Here is a 25,029-nt window from a genome sequence, read left to right on the forward strand (position 1 = left end):
CTCTGATTACATGAAATTATAATATTGTGGTTAAATAAAATATAACATTAAAATTAATTTCATCTTTAAAAAAATGAAGCCACTAGAAAATTTAAAATTCTATATGTGACTCACATATTTCTATTGGATAATGCCGGTCTAGACAGCCTTCAAACAATTTTGTAGACATAGGTCAAAGCATTTTGACAACCATTTTCTCCTACAGTTTTTTTTAATTTTTTAATTTTTTATTTTTTTGTAAAGATTTTATTTATTTATTTGACAGAGAGAAACACAGCAAGAGCGAGAACACAAGCAGGGGGAGTGGGAGAGGGAGAAGCAGGCTCCCCGCTGAGCAGGGAGCCCAACGCGGGGCTCGATCCCAGGACGCTGGGATCATGACCTGAGCGAAAGCAGACGCTTAACAACTGAGCCACCCAGGCGCCCCTTCTCCTACAGTTTTAAATAGACATCTTCTTTTGTTTGTTTCTGTGAGTAGCTGCTAAGGATGCAAGTTCTATACTGTACTTTTACAAATACTTTAAATATAGTTTCCCTAAAAGCTTGAAACATTAGTCCAGTTTATTTCTAGAAAACATCAACTATATATTATAAATGCTAAAACTATAAAGTCAATCAGACAAATTAGAAATTCTATGTGTTCAGGGCGCCTGGGTGGCTCAATTGGTTAAAGCGGCTGCCTTCGGCTCAGGTCATGACCCCAGGGTTCTGGGATCGAGTCCCACGTCTGGCTCCCTGCTCTGGCGAGAGCCTGCTTCTCCCTCTCCCTCTGCCTGCCATTCTGCCTACTTGTGCTCTATCTGTCAAATAAATAAATAAAATCTTTAAAAAAAAAAGAAATTCTATGTGTTCAAAAAGTCAGACTTTGTGTTTCAATTCAAATTACTCTATAATTCTATGTACTGTAAAATCTAGTTCTAGGATAGACAGAAATATAGATAGATTAAAAGATAGGTGGATGGACAGATGATAGATATGTAAATACATACATACGTACATAAAGAGATCAAGAGATGGGACTTCCTATAAGTTTGTTGTTTAGATTAAATAAGGTAATGCCTCCTTCAAATATTTCTTAGTGAATCTTTGTTTTTGTTTTTGTTTTTGTTTGCTTTGTTCTTTCTTCTCAAAGACTCTCCCCTCAGGAACTATGTGCACATAGAATTTTCTAGTCTGGATCTCTGGAATTATGTTAACATTTCAGCTGGGAAGGTAATATATGACTTTCTTTTGAAACTATGAAAGACAATCACAAGAAGGAAAGGGACAAAAGAGAATAAACAGATAGAAGTTGGTCTTCAAGCAGGAGAGTGCTAGAAAGAGGAATACCTGAAAAGGGTGTCCAGTTCTCTCCTCTCCCTCCCATGTACACCGTGGGAATTGTTTGTGTACCCCAGAACACACAGACATCAGATTGAAGACAAATGCACTAGACCACTTAAATCAAGGAAGATCATCCTCAAAAATATTAAGGAAAAATTCACGGCAGAAAAGCATTTACTTCACATATGGAGCTAAAGTTAAATGCATATCGTAATGCAAGAAGAACAATTAATTCAATGACCAGGCTAGTTTAAAGTATTTGTTCCAATATTTTAACTTACTGTTGTGAAGAAGCCCTCAATTGTGTTCATCATTGAAATTCTAAAATTAACGGAAATATGCTCTTACAGAAGCTTGTGCAAGGGTATAAAGTGACCATGAAAACATATTAATTTAAGACTGTAATGCTCAGTCATTCTATTTTATTTCTAGTAAGCTCAATGGCAATGTTTGTAAACTAAGCAGTAAAAATGACTATAATTCAATGTTTAGTCACCTGTAAATTAATCAACCCCATACTCAAAGATGGAAGACAATAGTATATATGGACGCTTTATTCTGCATCAATACATAAGTTCAATCTAACAAATAACTGAAGAAAAGCATGTTTCTTAATGAGATGGCAACATTTGCCAATAATGTCATTTAAAATGATTCTACTTTGAATCAGACATTTCATATTTCCTTATCTAGTCAGTAAAACAACTTTATGATATGATATTATTATCTCTAATAGATGAAAAAGAAAAGCTAGTTCAGAGGATTCAAAGGTCATGCCTATCTACAACTGTATTACTAGTAAAAGGGATAGCCCAGATTTGAAGCCAGTTCCATCCAGTTCCAAATCTCAGAGTTTTTTCCACCAGTCATATATGTGTTTTGGACATTTAGAACACCATGATTGCTTTTAAAATTATCAAACACAGGGCGTCTGGGTGGCTCAGTGGGTTAAGTGTCTGCCTTCAGCTCAGGTCATGATCCCGGGGTCCTGGGATCCAGTCCAGCATCAGGCTCCCTGCTCAGTAGGGAGCCTGCTTCTCCCTCTCCCTCTACTGCTCATGTTCATTCTCTCTCTCTCTCAAAAATAAATAAATAAAATCTTTAAAGAAATTAAAATAAAATTATCAAACATAAAGAAAAATTTGAACAATGATATTTGAAGAAAATTATAGATATTTAGGTTAAGCATCTTGGTTAATTGAGGTTTATACCAACTAGGTAAGCTGTGTGCCTATGGTTCATGTCAGCAACTGCCTTCCAAAATGAGTTCTTTTTTTTTTTAAGATTTTATTTATTTATTCGACAGAGAGAGCACAAGCAGGGGGAGCAGCAGGAGGAGAGGGTGAAGCAGGCTCCCCACTGAGCAGGGAGCCCTACACTGGCCTGATCCCAGAAAACCAGGATCATGACCTGAGGGGAAGGCAGACACTTAAGTGACTGAACCACCCAGGCACCCCCCCAAAAGAGTTCTGATTTAGGAATCTGTAGAAGCAAAACAGGATTTTTCAAACTATGTTATAACCTGTTAGTGCATCACAAAATCCATTTATTGAGGCATGATCAATATTTTAAAAACAAATAGATCACAATAGATTAGAATAAAAACCAGAGAAGTATATTCATATATTAAGGGAAAATGTTATTTTGTGGCACTGTATCTATGTATGTGAGTGAATTGGGCCATGATGTAAAATATAATTCTAACTGTGGGTCACAGTTAAAAATGCTTGAAAACCAATTTCTATAAGGATATATTAAAACAGAGGTAAACCAAGAAATCAAAAATTAATGTCCTCAGTCAGCTACTTGATAAAAAGAGCAAAGAAGTGAAAGTGATTATGTCCTCCTTAGAAAATAAATTGGATTTTTTTTAAGGAGAAAAAGAAGAGATAAAAGTTTGGCAGATTGAGTAAGATAAACAAGGAGAAATGTGACGACCTCTGTGAAACTTCAGGTATCTCAGTAAGTGAGAATGAATTAAACTTAGCAAAGCAGACATCTTATAGAACAGAAGATAATTACCACATTTGATGACAATTACAGGTAATTATCATGACACAAAAAGATTTCTATCTCAATGCAAGACTAATACAATGTGTTTGCTCCACACTTTATAAGGAATTTACTTCATGCTTATCTTGGTATAAGATACTTATACCTTCCTGTGAGATGTATCCTTGTAAATAACACGTATCTTATGAAATACACAGTTCTGACCTTTGCTAGCTACGTGATCTTAGACAAGTTATTCAGCCTCTGTGTTAAGTGCAGACAATAAAAGTACCTACTTCACGGGGGAGTCTTATGAGGATTAAATAATTCATAAAAAGTGCTGTCAATAGTATCTGTCATGTTGCTAAGTGTTCAATAAGTGTAACTTGATTTTTCAAGTACTTCATGATTTTTTATTTTTTATTTTTTTAAAAGATTCTATTCATTTGTCAGATTGAGTGAGAGAGAGAAAGCACACAAACAGGGGGAGTAGCAGGCTCCCCACTGAGCAAGGAGCCTGATGCAGGATTCGATTCCAGGACTTCAGGACCATGACCTGAGCCGAAGGCAGATGCCCAACTGACTGAGCCATTCAGGCATCTCAAGTACTTCATGATTTTTTAAAATTTTCTCAACAACCCATAAATTGCACAGAAAAGATATCAGACAAATAAATATTTGGTGAATTGAACTGATCACACAGGTTGGGTGAGTAAAATTATTTCCTTTATGTAGTTGAAAGTTTAAATATAGTCATTTTTTCCAAGTTTACACAGATGGTTTGGGACAACGTAAGCTTCTGATCTAGCTCTTCTGATTCATAAATCAGGGCTTTTTTGTGAGGTAAATGTCACTGACCCATGGATTGATTTTTAAAACCATACTGCTGTCCTCAGGATTAGGTTTTATGAACATAAAACCTAAAACATTCTGGCAGATAGTACATACTTTATCTAATAACAATGAGTTAATGTGTTTTAAGTCCTTACTATATTAAGCACTCTGTATTTATTACCTCATTTATTCCTCACAGCTCACTATGAAATGCATACTCTTACTACCCACACTTTTATAGATAAAGAAAAAGAATTACCAGGAGGTTAAATGACTTGATCAAAGGTATCAGTAAATTCTAAATCAGTATTTGAACTACAATCTAAACCAGTTTTATGGGCTCTACTTAATCTAACCCAGAAAAGATATCATACGCTCTGAGAGGAATTTTGATTCTGCCCATTTAGCTCCTCTCTATATTCTTACAAGGAGAGGGAGAGAGAGAAGACAGGAAAATGCACTGTTTTCAGCCGTTCCTACACTCGCTCAGCATAATTTTATTTGAAGTATTGTGGCATATGCATGTTTAGATGTATTACTCATTTTTAGTAAACAGAAAGACAATCTAACCTTTTGAAATATCCATAGTATGAATTCTCTATTAGTACCAACCACATTAAAACCAACTTTTTATAATAAGGAATAACTGTATGATCTATGGTAATAGCAAAACACTGAAAGAAAAGTCAGCCATGTACCAAAACATGATACATCTGAATGATAGGGCAAGCAGAAAAGATAGGAATTGAAAAGCCATGATTCGTGGCTTCTTTAAAAAAAACAAAACAAGGGTGCCTGGGTGGCTCAGATGGTTAAGCGTCTGCCTTCGGCTCAGGTCGTGATCCCAGGGTCCTGGGATCGAGTCCCGCATCAGGCTCCCTGCTCCTTGGGAGCCTGCTTCTCCCTCTGCTTCTCTCTCTTTCTCTCTCCCTCTCTCTCTCTGTCTCTCATGAATAAATAAATAAAATCTTAAAAAAAAAACAAAAAGAGAAATACGTACTTACAACCTTCAAAAATCTATCTCAGAAAACATTCATTTATAATTTGAATGTGTTGTTATTTATGTTAGTAACTGAGAGTAGAGTATTTAAAATTTACTTTTTCCAAAATTCTCATACAGGTTTATCTTCAGATAAGGCATAAGTAGAAAATACTGCAGAAATCATACTTTAGTTATGAATTTCCTTACTTCACTTCCTCATGATCTCTTTGCCTTTGTCTTTATGATTATGCTTTCTACCACAGAGGGTTTTCCCTTACCTTATTTGTATTCACCGCTGTGATGACCCAGACGCATTGTGCATTGCTGTCATACTGGAATGGGAAGTTCGGAGATGTAAAGGTGCCACTTGGTCCTTGAAGATTAGAGCCACACGTCTTCACTAAAAGAGAAATTGCATTTTAAAAGCGAGCCTATACCGCATGCAAAATCTTAGCAATAAAGTATTTTGCAAACAGACTTTAAATTCAAAATTGCACAATTACAACCGCAGTGAAATGTGTTTTAGGGCATTCTGCCACTTATCAAAGTGAGAGTATTTTTTACACCCTAAAGTTCACAAGCTCAATATTTTCAACATTAATTGAAAATTGGTTATGAATAACAGTGTGAGGCATTATAAATTATCCTCTGACTGTAAATAGATGAGTTTAATTAGAGAGAGGCCTAGTTATGCAATACTGTGTTAACAAAAATCCACAAAGAGAAAGAAACAAAGCCATGGGTTAAGCAATCCAGATAGCATTTTATTTTTTAAATTTTATTTATTTATTTATTTATTTATTTATTCATCAGAGAGAGAGAGAGTGAGAATGCACGCAAGAGCAGCAGACTCCCTGCTGAGCAAGGAGCCCGATGCGGGGCTCAATCCCAGGACCTTGGGATCATGATCTGAGCCGAAGGCAGACGCTTAACTGACTGAGCCATACAGGCGCCCCCAGATAGTATTTTCAACCCTATTTATTAAGCATCCTAGGATGTGAGACTGAGACATCAATATGAAAACTACTTGTACTGTTCTTTCTACTGTGAATTAGACCATTCAGACTACAAAAAGAGCTGCACTGAAGTACTTTTAATAAATTCCCACAAAAGTTTAATACTGCAATATTTCTTCAGTTTTTCCAATCCTTCTACTTAAGAAGAAAGAATGGCCACACTGCATCTGTGTCTTCTCTTCCTTCTCGGTCACCAAGTTTTCTTGGCATTAGTTTTGATTTGCATTTCTTTGCCTCATTCCATTAAAATTTTGTACATGTCATCCTTTTCCAACTCATCAGTAACAGTGCATTGTACATATATTTTCTTTTTTTTTGATGTACATATATTTTCAATGCACTTAAGACTTTACATAATTATTGATGTGGGCAACAAAGGCAAAAGAAAAATTAAATTTTCTTACTACTTACAGTCCATTGAGAAATCCTTGAAACAGGCAGAATGACATTCCTCTAGGAGCTCAGCTGCCTTGATGGTAATACTTTGCTAAGGGCAAAAGGCAATCTTAGCCCAAACCCCAGGATCCTGTGAGTGTACTTTGACATATAAAAATTCCTTTGGAAATTTCCTTTATCTCTACCCCCCAAGATACATGTTGTCAATCATTCCTCAAGCATATGACCCACCGATATACATCTGAAGGGTCTCATGACTCCGGTTTTATTAGTAATAAATAACCTTTTCCCAACAATAGCTCGCCCCCTCAAGGTCCTGGAAACCTTGCTTCCAAATTCCTTAGAGACTTAAGCTATCCCTAACCCCCTCCCAGCTTGAAAGTGTATGATGGGTCCCTCCTTAGGACCCCAGTGCTGCTCTTTGTGCCCCGTCCCTGTCCTTTAATAAAAGCACCTTTTTGCATCAAAGACCAAGAATTCTTTCTTGGCCATCAGCTACAAGCCCTAACATCTTTCCTATATCAGTAATTATCATCACTTTGAATATCAATTTAGAGGTCCCCAAAGTTTGCTTGACTTGCGCAAGATCACTCAGCTAGTAAATAGTGGAGGCAGAATTGGAGCTCACGTTCTTTCATCTCTTACTTTTCCGTCACCAAGCATGTGTCTCTCTAGTATGTTAAATATAGCTTTCTTTATATAGTTTCTTCACTAGGTTCTTTTCTCCCTCATTAGCTTATATTTTGGCATAAATCGCCCCCAGACAACTTTACTTCAACTTGAGGGTTATATCTTGTGGTTAAGTCATTTAGTATTAAATAGTTACTTTTAATTGTCCCTTACTTTGTCTGAATTTTATATTTTAAGTAATAAAACTGTTATTTTGTAATAAGGAAAAAATAACAAATGGTGTTTTTCTTCCTTCAACATTAGTTACCAATTTTTCTTTTTCAATTTACTACCTATCTTTCTGTAAGTCTTCTGTGCTCACTACAGCATTTTCTTCTCCTTCATTCACTCCTTTTTTCCTTTTTTTTTTTTTTTTTTTCCATTTCCATGGTATAAATAGTCCTACCTCGGCTGATTTTAACATACCACAGGTTATCAAGGCCTGAGAAAATTTCTGAATATTTAATAATTGGCTCTTTTTTCCCAACTATACTATTGAGATATAATTGGTGTATAACACTGTGTAAGTTTAAGGTGTACAACATGATGATTTGATACACAGTAAAATGATTACAATAAGGTTAGTTACCTCCATTGTTTCACAAAATTACTTTGTGTTTATGCGGGGGGTTAACATTTCAGATCTCTCTTGGCAACTTTCAAGTATATGACACAGTATTATTAATTATAGTCACTATACTATATATTATATCCACAAAGTTATTCATCTTATAACTTGAAATTTGTTCCCTTTACCCAGCATCTCCCTGTTTCTGCCACCATCCATGGTCCTGACTTTGGCAACTACAATTATACACTCTCTTGCTATAATGTTGTCTTTGTTAGATTCCACATGTAAGTGAGATCATTGCTTTACAACATCTTATGGATCTTTTTTATGCACTACTCCGTATTCTCTCCCATTTACTTTTTGAAAGCATTACAGCTGACCTCTCTCATTTGGGTATTGAATTGCTTTCTCAAGGCCAGAAATGACCTCCTAATTGCTAAATCTGATAGCATCTCTTCATTTTTTCCACATCCTTGATCTCTTAGCAGTAATGGAAAGTATTGATAAGCTTTATTTGAAATTATCTGCCTTCCCTTACACAGTCCTGAACTCCCTTGATTTTTACCTAATTGTTTTAAAATGTTATGCTCCATACCCTGTGGTTGGTCGGTTGGTTTGTTTTTGCATTTGACCCCTACGTAGCAGAATTATAAATTGATTACATGGCTTATTTTTCTTCGTTCAGTGGTCTCTCTGAATAGTTAATCTAACTGACTTCTATGACTACAACAGTCATTTCTGTGCTGATAGCTCTCAAATTTACATTACCGATTTTTCTATCTCCTATTTCCAGAGTAATTATCTCTCTGTTTGCTATACATTCTATGAAACGTTTTAAAGGAGCTTTAAATTAAACTTCTCTTAACTCATCCATCCACTTCCCTCCCATACAGACATAAAAGCACTCCTCAAGACCTATGTATTTCTCATCTGAAACATTCCATTTTCCTTCTTTTCTTCTCTTCCCAATACCCCGTACTTCATCACCATCTTTTCTTGAACTAAAAATAGCTACTTAACTCCTTCCCTATACTCATTTTTCTCTGTGTCTCATCCTCCTTTGTGCTACTATATTTATCTTTCTAAAAGACAGATTTGATTATTTTACTTAACTTCATTGAAAAAAACTTCATCTCTAATTCCTATAGAATAAATTACAAACTAATATAAAATATAAAATTGTTTCTGTGAGAACCTAGATTTATTTTCCAGTACATTTTATACAGTAGACACTCAACTTGTGCCAGAAAAGAATTCTTGTTCTTCTTTGAATGTATCACACCCTTTATAATTTTCCACTTATTTCTGTGATGTTTTCCAAGTCTAAAACGTTATTCCTTCTTACATCCCCCTGCAGAAATTCTATTCATTTAAACAAAGCCAAGCTGTTGTGTCACTTTTTTTTCTAAGAAGTATTCCTAATTTCTCCATTCAGGGTTCTATAGTGGACTGTAGTCTTCACAGGGCATTTATTTGAACAACACAATATAAAGGTGGTTAAGTGCTAGTGATCTGAAAGTACAGTTATAAACATTTTAAGAGTTTCACAGCAATAAAAAATTTATAGCAATCAATGATGGGTTTGAAGTTAGTAGAATCAGCTTTCTGATAGGACATACTGCTTCTTTGAGTGACACTACTTGGCAATTCTCTAGCATGCTTTGTTTTCCAAGATGTATACACACTTATAATCTTTTGTGGACAAGGCCTTGTTTTTCATCTTTGTTAACTCCTTGCGCAGTGGCTTTCAAATGCAGGAATGTTTACTAAAGGAACAGATACCCAAGTTCTTTTTCACAGCTCTTACATGAAGTATCAAATAAGTGATCTCTACATGGTGATGAAGAATCTTTGTAAATGTGTGTTAGACTAGGAAACTGTCTATTTTGAAAATAAAGAAAAAAAAAAAACACTCATAAATGATAAGTACAAATCACCATAAATAAATTAGATTTATAAAATGCTATGGGGGTAATAAATCCAAGAAATGCTATGGAAGTAGATAAAAGATCAGGGAAGGCTATTCTTAGGAAATTATATAGAAAAATACTTGTTTTATTTCTAAGTTTTGTTTTCCTCGTTTGGTAATTTAGGAGCCTTTCTCCCATGGCTCTTGTAGAAACCTTATAAAGAACAAATTCATTCTGATCAAATCAAGGTGAATTTGTACAAAATTAACAAGGTGCTCATTTCCCCAGTAACACTTCATAAGACATTACCTTTTTAAAATTAACATGTGGGGGCGCCTGGGTGGCTCAGTTGGTTAAGCCACTGCCTTCGGCTCAGGTCATGATCCTGGAGTCCCGGGATGGAGTCCCGCATCGGGCTCCCTGCTCGGCAGGGAGTCTGCTTCTCCCTCTGACCCTCTCCCCTCTCATATGCTCTCTCTCTCTCTCTCTCTCATTCTTTCTCTCAAATAAATAAATAAAAAAAAATCTTTAAAAAAATAAAAAAATAAAAAAAAATAAAATTAACATGTGACCACTACTATTAGAGATGCTTGCACTTGATCTTAGCCAAAAGGCCAAGAAGCGATTATTAGAGATGGTTGAAATGAAATGACTTAGGGATATTCTAGGAAAAAAAAAATCATCCCATGTTGGCAGATGTAGGGGTTCTGAGTATAAAACAATGCACTGATGAAAAATTGACTTTGAGAAAATAAAATGGCTCAGGAAATTAAGTAGTTTCTAAGATAGAATTATAGGAGATCTAGTTTGAGCTATATTACCTTAAACAAATATTTCCAAATTTGTGAAAAATAATTTATACATTAAAATAAAATATTTCCAATGAAGGAATTAGTAATCTAGGTAGGAAAAAATGCCCAGAAAGTGAAACAAGCTTGGGAATTAATTTTCAACTGACATCATAAAAGATTTGCTGTAATAAAATGCATGAAACATGGTAGAAATCTGTTATCAAAGTGGACAAAGGAAAATAAGACAAGTGCGAATCTGTTCTCTTAATGGGCATAAATAGGAATTGTGAAGTTTTCACACAGAAAATAGAACTCCATTAAATAAGTACAGATTTCTGGGTTGCATGTCAGAATTTTAGACTTTCTGCACAATATTTGGCATATGTTTTGAAGGACTCTGTTCAACTACATTTTATCTTTCTCTTGCACTTTCTTTCTGGGAAGAAAACTCCTAATCGTTTAGAAAATCATGTACAGAGTTGTTTTATTATGAAGGGAATTCCTACATGGACGTTTACTTTGTAACAATCTAAATACAAACATATGAAATTTAAGTAGTGACCTGAAATATGTTTATAACACTTTTAATACACCAGAATTTCATTGTTTTTAATTTTTCTTTGTTTAATACAGTATATAATATATATAGCTAAAAAAGATGCTGATTTACCTAAACATCAAAAACCCGTTAAGCTTCAGATAAACAGCTATAGAAACTACTCTCTGAATCAATCTCAATTCTCAGATTGTGGACTCTTGGTCATGAAACATCTCCCTCCTGCCCCCTTATCTTTCCCACCACCCTCCCCACATCTGAAGGTGACTGATAAAACCTACTTAAATCAGTGTGTGGAACTATCAATAAGTAGTTCCATTTAATAATATTTAATTGGACATCCCAGTCCCTCTGTCTTCATGAAAAGCTGATAAAGTGTCAGAAGTGGAGTAACAATTAGGACTAATCTTCAAATACATCTGAGCATCATCTGCATAAGAATGGCAAGTCTAATCCATGTCTTCACTGAAAGGAAGCATATAAATGTGGAATAATAATGAAATGAACCCAAAGCAGAAAACTGGAAAACAGAGGAGATGCCATGAAAGGGACAGAATGAAAATCAGCAAAAGGCAGACTGCACAGGATCAGGGGTAAATCTGATTAAAACCCAAGAAATGCAATTCCTATTAAAAGTGAGAAATATAATGGACAGATTTTTCAAGTCAAAAATAAAGTAAGGAAATTCTTTATTTTTCTTTTTCTAGTTCTTGGTTGTTCATAATTTAACCTAGTCATGAAGGTTAAGTTTACCTACAATCCTGCTTCTCCCTGCTCCTTGTTTCACTGAATCACCCTATAGGTATTAGGATAAGAGGACATATGGCATTAAATCAGTAATAGAAATGACCATATGAATTAATGACTCAGTTTACTCCTTGAGAAAATAAAAGAAAATCCAAATTAATCTAATGTTGCCAATAAGAAATAGATCAGTGAGGTGGTAGGATAGAATAAGATGAATTTCTATGCAAAATATATCTAGGAACCATAATGTTTTTAAGGCCATTCATGAGGGAAGGGTTGGTGGAAGGAAGAAAAGAAAGAAAGAAAAAGATGGTGTATAGTAAAGAAGACGGGGAAAAATTTAAGCAACAGATTGGACAAAAGATTTAACAGATAAGAGTATGTATTATTCGGCTTCAAATTTTTTGTCTACCTTTGCTGTAGACTGTCTGCATCCTTTCCCAAATTATCTAGAAGATTAACTAAGCAGGTTATCACTTGTATATTTAAAAACTGGGTTTTTTGTTTGTTTGTTTTCTTTAGAGGAAACTGGAGACGGTGTCTACTTGAATTTATGTAAAATTGACATAATCCAGAAAATCAGAAAGCAGGAATTTAAAGCCAGAATTAACTATTAATCATTAAATTTCTACCTACTGGCCCAAAAACTCACTGACATCTTTTAGAAGGTTTTAGACCTCCCAGAATTTAAAATTGGGGTAGACTATCTGTTGTACATTGAAAAAGGCAGGAAACATTAGGAGTCAATTTGTAATTTCAAAATGCATCATGCTCTAAGCTACTTACATAGCTTTCCATATGCAGTTTCCTTCATCTGGAATATTCTTTTTTAGCTCTTAATCTGCTAGTTAAAATTCATTTTTCCAAAGCCTTACTTGAATTAGAGCATTCTTACTCTATTTTAATTATCTAAGTACTGAATTTCTTAACGTTATGTATTTCATCTCCTAGTGATAAAATCAATTGACTTAGTGTATATAACATAGTAAATGCTCAGTAGGGTTTTTTATTCAAGAATAATTAAAGTGAAATACTCCCAAATTTAAGAAAAAAAAATGGTGGGCACTGTGAATTGTGTAAGACTGATGAATCACAGACCTGTACCCCTGAAACAAATAATACATTGTTAATAAAAAAAATAAAAAAATTAAAAAAAGAAATAAAAAAGACCAAAGTTTACAATTTAAATGTTCTAATTTAAATGTGAGAAAAAGAGGCAATTCATCAAAGAAGCATCTCAGGATAATTTGGATATCACTTGAAATTCTAAATTTTTCCTCCTAGTGAAAGGTCAAATGAATCTTTGATGATAATTTTTTATAATTTTTCGTGGAGGGAGTTATTCAACACCAAACACTAAGAATGTTCAGTGCAAAAAAGAATAAGATGGGATCCTTCCTTTAAGACCCTTGAAGTCTTAAAAACACAAATAGGTCATTTTAATAATGAGTTACGAGTGTTAAAGGTAAGCAAGTTTTAATGGGAACACAAAAAGCGCACATTTTTGCAGCTTAGGAATTTAGAGAAGTCATCCTTGAGATGATGTCAAAGTTGAATGTTGAAAGTTAGGACACACGAACTCCAAGTAGAAACCAGGATGGACTTCTAAGCAGATACACTAACATATTGTATCTAAGAAAATTAATTCCCAGAACATCTAAGACTGTTTGGAGCTGAGGAGATTCTTTAGGTAGACCTAGAGGGATTAAATAAATGTCTATTCAAGGAGGGCCATACATGATAGGCTAAGAAGTTGTTGGATTTTAGGTGTTTTTGTTGTTTGTTTGTTTGCTTTTTTTTGTTTTTGTTTTTTGTGTTTGTTTTTTGTCAAAACTAAGGCAGCGGGGGGGTACTTTGGGTGTGCTGAAGGGCACTTGACTTAACTGTGTCTGTAGTTAAGTTGATCAGTCCAGATGTCATAAGCAACATGGATTTAAAAAACTAAAAACTAAAAGACTAGAGATAAGAATGAAAATGTCAAGTCATGTACTTCCCCCCCATATACTTATTTTTTAAAAATATAATTCTGTTTAGTTTTAAATGCAAGGCATAGTATATTTAGTCACTTATTCATTAACTCAGTCATTCACTAATTATAAAAAAAAAAAAATCGGATGCACTCAACAGTATGAGAATTAGTGAACACGCAGTTGTGGACCAGCCCTGCTTTCATGTACCTCACATTCTGGGGAGAAAGACAGACGTGAAACAGCGCATTACAAGATTGTATAATCATGAAAAAGGCTACAGAGGAAAAGTCCAGAGTTACCTAAAAGTACAGTCATCCGTCCTTTTATTGTGTTTTGCAGATATTACATTTTTTACAAATAGATGTTTCAGGCAACCCTGCATCTAGCAAGTCTGTCAGGGTCATTTTTTCCAACAGCATTTGCTCATTTCACATATCCGTGCCACATTTTGGTAATTCTCATAATATTTCAAGCTGTTTCATCATTATTATATTGGGATTGCTTTTGAATTGTTGCAATCTCATGATAAAACTTTAACGAATGAGAAGCTGGTTCTTGGGATGAGGAAAGAAAGTGGTTTTTTGAGATGGAATCTACTCCTGATGAAGACTCTATAAAGATTGTTGAAATGACAACAAAGGATTTAGAGTATCATATAAATTTCTTTGGTAAAGCAGGGCATGGTACTAGAGGACTGACTTCAACTTTGAAAGTTCTATTGTGAGTAAAAGGCTATCAAACAGCATTTCATGGTACAGAGAAATGTAGAAAAAAAGAATGAATTGATGTGGCAAAATGCACTGTTGCCTTTTTTTTTTTTAAGGAATTCCCACAACCACCCCAACTTTCATCAACTATCCCCCACATCAGTCAGCAGCCATCAACATCAAGGCAAGACCCTCCAGCAAAATGATTACAACTCCCTGAAAGCTCACATGATGGACATTTTTTTTAGCAATAAAGTCTTTTTTAATTGTTTTTTTCTATACATAATGCTCTTGTATACTTAATAGACTACAGTATAGTAGAAACATAACTTTTATACGTACTGGGAAACCAAAACACTCATTTGACTCACTTTATTGTGATATTTGCTTTATTTGTGGTGATCTGGAACCAAACCCAAAATATCTCCAAGGTATGCCTATATATATATATATATATATATATATATATATATATATATATATATATATATATATATGGGATTCGCTATAATTTGAGGAGTCAAATTATAAAGTACTAGTCCTCAAAAAATTAGAGGCCATCAATACAACATAATTTAAGACATGGGAAAGAAGAACAACACATGTCAAAAAATGATTATATGGTATTTTTTAAGAAAAAAATATTTTTCAAGTGTATCCAACAACCAAATCAAGTGTTAATATTTTTCTTTGAATTCTTCAAATATGCTTGCATGAATTATTAGAAACTATTGTGATTAGATTTTAGATCTTGATGCTGTTGCTAAGCAATTCTTAAAGTATCTCAAAACAGTTTTTTTTAGGTAGGCATATTGTCTTCTCTCCAAGTTTTTCCTTTATGCCAACAGGCTTAACATGTCCTTCATGATATGAAAGCCACATAACAGACAACCATTTCCCTAAACAATGGGGTTTCATTAGAAGCTCTTTCCCACTTAACAATGAGAATATGCCTCTGTTGTGGCATCCAAGATCTTTATAAAGGGAAATATAGAAAAATAAAAAAGACCGGGAGACCACATCTGAGAATTGGGTCAGTGAATCCTACACATGAAAAATATTAATATATAAGAGAGTCTATTTCTCTGTGCAAAAGGATATTTTAAAAGTATTATTCATGATTTCAAGGAACAAAATATAAGATTCTATAGAATGTTAACCACCAATATTACTTTTGAGTTTATACTACTCAAGGGTAGCATCATTATATAAATCTAAGACAATGTTTTGAAAAAAAAATTTACTATTTAGGAAGTAGAAAAGTCTTGGCACAAAGCTATCATTTAGGGCAAAACAGAACAAAAAAACGTGGTCCCAAATTATGTAAACCTTGGATGGAAAAGAAAACTGTACCTATCCTTTATCTGCCACAATAAACAGCTGGGTGAAACAAACATCTTCAGGCCCATAAACAGGTTAAAAATATTTCAGAAGTGGAACTCCAGAACATAATTTCTACATCCTGATATGGTGACAGGTAAATTAGCTTAATTAAATCTCTCAAAAATTTAAATTAATAAAGATAGGAAAATCCCATAATTTATTTAATATTGAGGACTGGGATATAAATTGCAAAATCAGATGTCACATGTTCAGAAGCACAGTTGACCCACCTGGTAACTGGGCTGGGAGTGGGAAATAAAAATTGGGGGTATGTGGCCATCTGGCAAACATATGCCCAGGATAAAGGAGGAAAACTCTACTAAAATGTTCAGGCACCTCTGAATGTGGGTCAAGTTTTCCAGTTCTTCTAATTTTTCAAAAGCTAGGAATCTGGTTGCATGAAAAATTTAATATTTCAAATGTTGGAAAAAATTTTAGGATATAGCAATCTATAATAGCCAAAAATGTAAGCTATTTCTGGACAACAAACTTCTGATTTGTAACATTTGATCTACGTATTTGCTTTGATGTCAAATTAAAACAAGTAGATCAGGATTTCAATGAAATAAGAGTTTAAAAACATAATGGTAAACAGTTACACCTAATTGTATTTCAGTTACAGAATTGCCACAAATTATTTCAGTGCTTCCAATTTACAAATTTGTTTTTTTAAAAATTGCTTTCAACATGAGAAACCCTTATCAATTCATTCATTTTATTCTCCTCTTCAATGACATTTTTTTAAGAAATAAAATCTTTATTTTGGAATAATTTTAGATAAACAAAAAAAGATGGAAAGATCATGCACAGAGTTGCCATGTATCCTCCACCCAGCTTCCCCTAATGTAAACATCTTACATAACCATGGTGTATCTGTTAAACTTAAGAATATATCACTGGTACATTCCTCTTAACTAAACTTCAGACTTTATTTGACTTTCATCAGGTTGTTTGTTTCCTTTGCTTTGTTTTGTTTTTAGACTAACATCCTCTTTTCTATTCCAGGATCTAATCCAAGATAATATATCACATATGTCTCTTTAATCTACTCCTTTAATGTCATTTTAAATCAATATTTTGCTAATCACTCCAAAATTTCTGTGTGTGGGGGGGCTTAGTGCTTAGTTTGAAAAGTCGATAATCCAATGTATTACCAACCCTCATGCAAACATGAGGATGAGTTTCAGAGTTGGCAAAACTCGAGGCCAGAACCTGAACAGGGTGAAGTTGATAAGTAATAACTTACCATGCCACAAAAGCCCTTGGTTGAACCTGTCTGCATCACAGTACAAGTGTCTTTCGAAAGCCAAAATACTTAAAGATTCCTTTGCAAGGGTATAGTTAGAAATAAGCAAAATTGCTACAGGGTGATTTAACCTGGACACAAGAAAATAATTTAGTGTTCCAGAAGTCATTGAGTAGAAAAACTACAATGAGTCGTTCAAGATGCCATGGAATCTCCTTACCAGATCTTTTTAAATAATGTAGAAACCTCATTCTCTGAGCGAAACACAGTGGTTGCAGGGTGTGAAAGCATCACTCTAAGCTTTGTGAAACAATCACTAGTTTATTAGTACCAATCTATGTGAGTGATAAAAAGTAGTGGCCCTCTAATTTTTGTGGGGTTTTTTTGTGTGTGTGTGTCTTTCAGGAAACCAAACACATTGGATATTAACACTATTTTGTGTTTATGCATAATTCCCAATTATCAGCTTAGGGCAGGGCTTTGCAGTCTTTGCACTTTTGACACTTTGGACGAGATATTATTTGTTTTGTTGTCAGGGGCTGTCCTGAGCAGAATGTTTAGCAACACCTCTCTGTCCATTCGATGCCATTAGCAACCCCCTGCCAAAGTTATGACAATCAAAAACTGTCTCCAAAGATTGCCAAATGTCCCCTGCACGGCAAAATTCTGCCTTCCTCCCATTAGGAGCCACTGACTTACAGCAGTATCTTTCATTCTACCTAATATCTTTGATTTTGCTCACTCTTTTTTTCTCTTTATTCTGTACCAAGAAGTTTTGGTGAAAGGTATCATAGAAATAAGGCATGAACTTCAGCTTCCATTACAGTGGGAAGTTAAATTAAAAGTTGGTTAACAGTGTTTTGACACTCAAGAAGTAATAAAAATCTTGTTAACAGAAACTATATTATACACCCTTCTTTCCAGGCCCTTCCCTTATCATTTATCTAATCCCCGTTCGTACTTTAGAATTTAAGTGGGCACGCCTCTGGGACATTTTCTCCAGTGACCCCAATCCCAGTTCACCCTGAGGAGGGTGCCGCTCCTCTTTGTTCCCATACTTTTTATCTTTATAAGCTAATTTATTACCAATATTATCTTACTCTGTTCTGCCGTCATTCTTTTGCCGCAGTATACGGTGAGCCCCTTCAGGACAATTACCACATATCACTACTAAGGAGTCCCTGATTGGTCCTGCAGGTAGTCAGTTAGTGTTTATTGAATGAATGACACCCTTAGAAAATGGATCTTGATTGTGACACCAAACTAGGGGATGTGGTATGTCAAGCAGCAGGATGAGGCTTACTGGAGATGATGATATCTGGAGCTAGCTGTATATGTACGTTTCTAACAGTGACTCTGAGGAACTAATGTCAATCATAAAATGGGACATAATGAAATATTTAAGGTAATGATCTAAGTCTTGCCACTGGCAAAGCTGTCAAGCACTTGAAATGTATGTTTCCTGCTTGCTAAGACTTCTCTTGATTTCATGTTGTCTTGTGGGTATGAGATTCGAAACCTCTCTGAGTCCAGACTCTAAGTTCTTTTAAAAACTGTACCAAAAATTGCTATGTAACCACAATTAAAAACAAGGCTGTTTTTGTTGCTCATATTTAAAATTGTGTTGCTTTCTTCTCAATAGATTTCATAGACCGCATACCTATTCTGTACAGATCATGTCAAGAAATATACTGGCATTCTCAATGTTCCTTCTCAATGTAACCATATTATTGAAGGAAGAAATTTCTTACTCCTAAGTACACTGATAATATAAATTTCATTATCCACTCAACATTCTAATTAGAAAGAGTCACATTATGTCTGGCCTGGTAAGTTACCCTAAGGAAAAAAAAAGTATGTGTTGAATTCTCCCAGCTAGAGAGGACATTTATAGGTGAATAGTTTGTGGTATTGAAATAGGTGTTCTTAGAGATTTTTTAAAAATCCTATTTAAAAAAAATTTATCAAATCCTAAACTGTATATGCCTAACAATCAAAAGGATGCACCTTCCATATATTCTAAATATCAGGGTTCTGCTTCCTTTTTCCTTCTGATATTGATTTAGAATAAATATTGAAAGTACAAACTTTCAGTTATATGATAAGTTCTGAAGATCTAATGTACAGTATGGTGACTCATTAAAATAATTCAGCTTTGTACACTTCAAAGTTGCTAAGAGTAGATCTACACACACACACACACACACACACACACACACACACACGCAAACGCGTGCACGCGAGTTAACTATAGGAAATGATGGATGTGAGAATTATCTTGTCCTTGGTAATCATCCCACAATGTATATGCATATCAAACCATCACACTGTACACTTTAAATATATACACTTGTGTTTGTCAATTATTCCTTAATAAAGTTGGAAAAAAAGGGAAAAAAAGACATCAACCAAAACAAAAAAGCAGTAACTGCAAACAAATCTTTGATATACATATTACAGAAATTTAGCCCTGAGACCAAATTGGTTAGTAAAAAGATTTGAGTTTGATGACAGCAAACACCAGTAACAATAACCTTATAGAGAAGGCTTACTACATGCCAGGCACTGTATGGGGAGCTTTCCCTATTTTATACCACTTAACCATTGAGAACAAAACAAAACACAATACCCATGAGTTACATATTACTTTTGAGAACTATAGCTCAGACAGTGGAGACTGATGGCATAGGTTCAAATCCCGGCTCTACTGTTTACTCTCAATTTGCCTACACTGAACCCCTGGGTCTCTCTATGTTTTTATTTGTAAGAAAGAAATGATACTGTAGTACCACATAGGTTTGTTGAAAGGACCAAATGAATTGATATACTTAAAGCCTGTCCGGCATATAGTAAGCTCTGTGTATTAGTTATTATTATTTAAATTTTATAAAGAACATAAATTAGAGTATCTATTTGAACTCACAGAAGTAGATGCCAAATCTGTTTTTATCTAGTATGCTACAAATATTTGTTACATTTTTGTCAATTTTGTTTTATTTTTGAGGAAATATTAAAATAGAATATTGCTGAAAAAATTCCAATTAGCCACCGTAGATCTTTATTTGCATACATTAACATATTTTAATATAAATACTATTATATCATTACTTATTACATTTATAGTATGTTAAATATTTTTTCATGTTTGAATATATGAAAATATTTATTAGTATATACGCTGTTTGTATCAATACTTACATACACTTTTCATCCTCTGTTTCTTGAAGACTAAAGCTTTATAAATAGGTAATGCATAATTCTTTCCACATTTCCTACATATTATTTTTATGATATGCATAGTGCATTAAATAAAATTTTAAAGATGATGTGGCCTGCAAAGGATAAACAGTTGATTACCTAATAAACCAGTAAAAGTCTTTATGTAGAAAAATAGCCTGCATGATCCAAGAACTCAGGGTTGTCATGAATTTTCCACAGCATGTAGACAATCACCAAAAAGAAGACAGTAATAAAATCACATTTATTTAGTCCATAAATCAATTCAAACAGTTAGTGTTCTACCTGGTAATGAAATCCTGTTAGTCAGTGAAAAATGTGTACATAATGCACTCCTGGGTGGGAAGCTGTGTGACATTTTCACCTCTCTAGTAAGCCATAGTAAATTATTTCAGCAGCTGGCATTTTTCCGCATGTGCATATGTAACCACCGAACTGGGAAACGTGTGTGTGCGCGCGCGCACACACACACACACACACACACACACACACAGGTACACACCATGAACATAAAACTGAAACCAAACCAAATCACAAATCAGACTAAAACACATACTATAAATATTGTTAAGAAACTGACTTCAGTGTCTATTCCCGAGAAATGTATCAGTAATTTTACCATTTCCTGAACATTAGTACAAGCAATGCCTATCATATGGGTTAGGGAAATAATTTGAATTCCCTTTGGGATTACAGCCATACACAGAGCCAGGGAAGAATGTAACAGCGTTGTCTGTTATCCTTGAGTTTCCTTTAGGATTATTCTCTTGGAATATAAATTTCTGAATATTCCTCAAGCATGGGTCTTCTAACTCTATGACCTCAAACCAAAGTTCAGGTAAGGCTTGACTGGAAACATCTGATATGGACTGAACAGCCGAAAGGAGGACATGAAATCACATCTTAGACTATGTTACCTAGAAACTATGCCTGAGACAAAAGCTCCTTTGGGAGAGGTTTGATTGGTCATATGACCTCAGGGAGCAGAAATGAGGAATAGGTGGGAGTGAAGGAGTCTTGGAATGCAGGAAAGACAACACAAGGCTGTGCCAAGGATAACTGGTATTAAACCCTATAGAAACTTCTGGCAAAACTTGCCAAATACTTCTCAGAATAGCAGAGGAAACTGAAGGAAAAAAAAAAAAAAGCAGACACTTTTACTTATTCGATCCTATCTCCTTGTGGCTCAAGAGTTGATTCATAAAGCATTAGCTCCTCTACCATGTCTGGTTCACAGACTTCCTGTCCCAGGTTTCAGATGGGCCACAGGTGAGGGAGGAAGAGGCAGAAGGAGAGGCGCAATCCAGAGCACCCGCACCAAACCTAACTGGTGACCACAGCAGTGACAGGAATTAGAGATGAAGACTTTACAGAGTGTGCAAGAGGTTTGGGGCACATTGCCTCCCTCACTAAAATCCTACTATTAAGACAACCAATTGACAAAAATTAATTCCACTGAATATTTTTAGAAAGTTAAATCATTTAGGAAATGGATTGTTTTAAAACTGAAAGCGAATCTCTAGTTTGCAATATTGTATTCACTAATGGGAAAAGGGAAGGTTAAATGCACTCCGGGTTTCTCTCCAAAACTTTCCCATCACTGCCCCTATATTTTTCACATTTTCCTTCTAATTCTTATAATTGAAATGCCAGGAAAATCCCCTGCTCTATTTCTGTCCCAAATAATAGATTTAGAGGGCAATGAGATACCATCATTACCCTGATGATATTCAGCTGTGCCATTCATTTCCTCTGGACTCAGATGGCGCTGAGCCTCTAAGCTCCCTTCAGCAGCCAAGTCCGAAGGAGAGACGAGCTGGCACACTTCCAGATCACTAAAAACAACGATCTGGCTGGTATGCTTGAGAAACACCAAGGGATTTGAAAAGAGGAAGTTTGGGCTTTCTCAAATGAGGTGACTCACACAGACCTGCCTGGTGTCGGTCTATTTCTAGATCTCAATCTGCTCAAGCAATTCCAGGCAGCACCTATGGAAATGAGTGCCTTTTGTCTTCTTGCATTTAACTTGAACCTTGAAAACCTTATTAAATGATTCAGTGTTTGCTGGGGATATCTTCAAGCTGACTTTTGAGCAGGTGATCAACACTTGTGTGTTGGTTTCTGATGGTCCTGTGAAACAGAAAATCTGGAATTCCTCAAAAGAAGAAAGAAAAATGTGTATCTAAAATATTAATTTTAAATATAAAGTCTCTATCAACTGCTTTTTTAAAAAGTAATTTTAAACTAGAATATATAAACGAGATGAGAATCTTACTGGCTCTACCCTTCTTTCCAACCTCCAGAGAGTATTGTAAGAAGATATTTAAAGGCAGGTCCTTGGAACAAAAATCCCTATAATTGGCCTTGAGCATTCCCCATGTAAAACTCCTATCTTCTGATACGCCCTTGCCAAGCTGCTAGATCATCACTGCTAAGGAAACAGAGAAGAAAGTTGCCTTCAGAATGTATTTCTAAGTGAGTAATACATGTGAAATGAACATAGTTTAAAAAAAACACACACACAAGAAGGCACTTGTCAGTTTTTAAATGCACAATTTTTACAGTGTCAGAGAAGTATACTGTAGTCAGTTTTGTCACTAATGGTTTATTTCCCATTAAAGTTCATGGGAGAAATAAAACATCAATGACATTCTTCCCATCAAAATGCATCAAGTGACAATAGCGTTTTACCATGTGGTTAAATTGCCATTATCTAAGATAGATGACAGTTCTTCCAATGATTGCCAGCACTTCTTTTAGAGGCGATGATAATGTCTTTGCTATAAGTCTCTGGCATCGAAAGGAAAAAAAAAATCTTGATGTAAGGACAGCTATTTTAGAAACATGAGGTAACATTACTTTTTACCCACTCTATAACAGATATACTTTCATCATGATGCCAGAAGCATTGCCAAATAAAATTCTTTTTCATTAAATGATTTCATATTGTAAGGCAAAGATATTATAAGCAGACAATACTCAGGATAAGCCTATGTTACTGCAGGAGGCTTCTGAATTCAAGATGGTACTCGATTTCCTAAAGTACCTGAAATTTCCACACATTAACTTTTTGAAATCTAAGTCCTGTTTAAACTTTTTTCATTTTCCATCTTTTTAAAAGCATATACTGAAGCATGACAAGTTTATTTTCACTACTATGTGACCTCCATAGATGCTCAGTAAATATTTGCTAAAAGACAATACCTGAGTTATATATCTGGTTTTCCCATATCTTTGTTTTATTTAATAGGTGTGTTTATTTTGGGAGGAAGTATGCGGAAAGAAGGAGGTGGAAAAGATATACTAGTGTAAAGAAACAGGCCATTCATGCATTGTTCCTTAGGATTCTTAAGAGCTGAGGGATATTATACTATTATACATTTTATTATGTTATTATTTATATTATACTATTTATATTATTTATAAGAAATCTACATTGAAAATATTATAGTTTAAAAGCACACACATATAAGCTATATATATGCATGTATATGTATATATATATATGTGTGTGTGTGTATATGTGAATATTTTTTTTATTTTTTTAATAATTTTTTATTGTTATGTTAATCACCATACATTACATCATTAGTTTTTGATGTAGTGTTCCATGATTCATTGTTTGTGCATAACACCCAGTGCTCCACGCAGAATGTGCCCTCTTTAATACCCATCACCAGGCTAACTCATCCCCCCACCCCCCTCCCCTCTAGAACCCTCAGTTTGTTTTTCAGAGTCCATCGTCTCTCATGGTTCGTCTCCCCCTCCGACTTACTCCCCTTCATTCTTCCCCTCCTGCTATCTTCTTCTTTTTTTTGTCTTAACATATATTGCATCATTTGTTTCAGAAGTACAGATCTGTGATTCAACAGACTTGCACAATTCACAGCGCTCACCTTAGCACATACCCTCCCAAATGTCTATCACCCAGCCACCCCATCCCTCCCACCCCCCACCACTCCAGCAAACCTCAGTTTGTTTCCTGAGATTAAGAATTCCTCATATCAGTGAGGTCATATGACACATGTCTTTCTCCGACTCACTTACTTCACTGAGCATAACACCCTCCAGTTCCATCCACGTCGTTGCAAATGGCAAGCTCTCATTCCTTTTGATGGCTGCATAATATTCCTTTGTGTATATATACCACTTCTTCTTTATCCATTCATCTGTCGATGGACATCTTGGCTCTTTCCACAGTTTGGCTATTGTGGACATTGCTGCTATAAACATTGGGGTGCACGTACCCCTTCAGATCCCTACATTTGTATCTTTGGGGTAAATACCCAGTAGTGCATTTGCTGGATCGTATGGTAGCACTATTTTCAACTGTTTGAGGAACCTCCAGACTGTTTTCCAGAGTGGCTGCACCAGCTTGCATTCCCACCAACAGTGTAGGAGTGTTCCCCTTTCTCCGCATCCCCGCCAACATCTGCCGTTTCCTGACTTGTTAATTTTAGCCATTCTGACTGGTGTGAGGTGGTATCTCATTGAGGTTTTGATTTGGATTTCCCTGATGCCGAGTGATGTTGAGCACTTTTTCATGTGTCTGTTGGCCATTTGGATGTCTTCTTTGGAAAAATGTCTGTTCATGTCTTCTGCCCATTTCTTGATTGGATTATTTGTTCGTTGGGTGTTGAGTTTGATAAGTTCTTTATAGATTTTGGATACTAGCCCTTTATCTGATATGTCATTTGCA

At 35.1% G+C, this 25,029-nt stretch overlaps 1 protein-coding gene across 4 annotated transcripts in view; it reads right to left on the minus strand.

Annotated features, from left to right (window-relative positions):
* CSMD3 (CUB and Sushi multiple domains 3) overlaps positions 1 to 25,029 on the minus strand; it is a 1,160,406-nt gene that overhangs the window by 589,760 nt on the left and 545,617 nt on the right. For all 4 annotated transcript variants that reach the window (XM_027574671.2, XM_027574666.2, XM_027574669.2 and 1 more), the window contains one exon: positions 5,410 to 5,531. In XM_027574671.2, the coding sequence (XP_027430472.2) occupies positions 5,410 to 5,531 (122 nt within the window). The remainder of the gene's footprint in view (positions 1 to 5,409; positions 5,532 to 25,029) is intronic.

This window comes from Zalophus californianus, chromosome 4 (assembly GCF_009762305.2).
Source record: "Zalophus californianus isolate mZalCal1 chromosome 4, mZalCal1.pri.v2, whole genome shotgun sequence".
NCBI lineage: Eukaryota > Metazoa > Chordata > Mammalia > Carnivora > Otariidae > Zalophus > Zalophus californianus.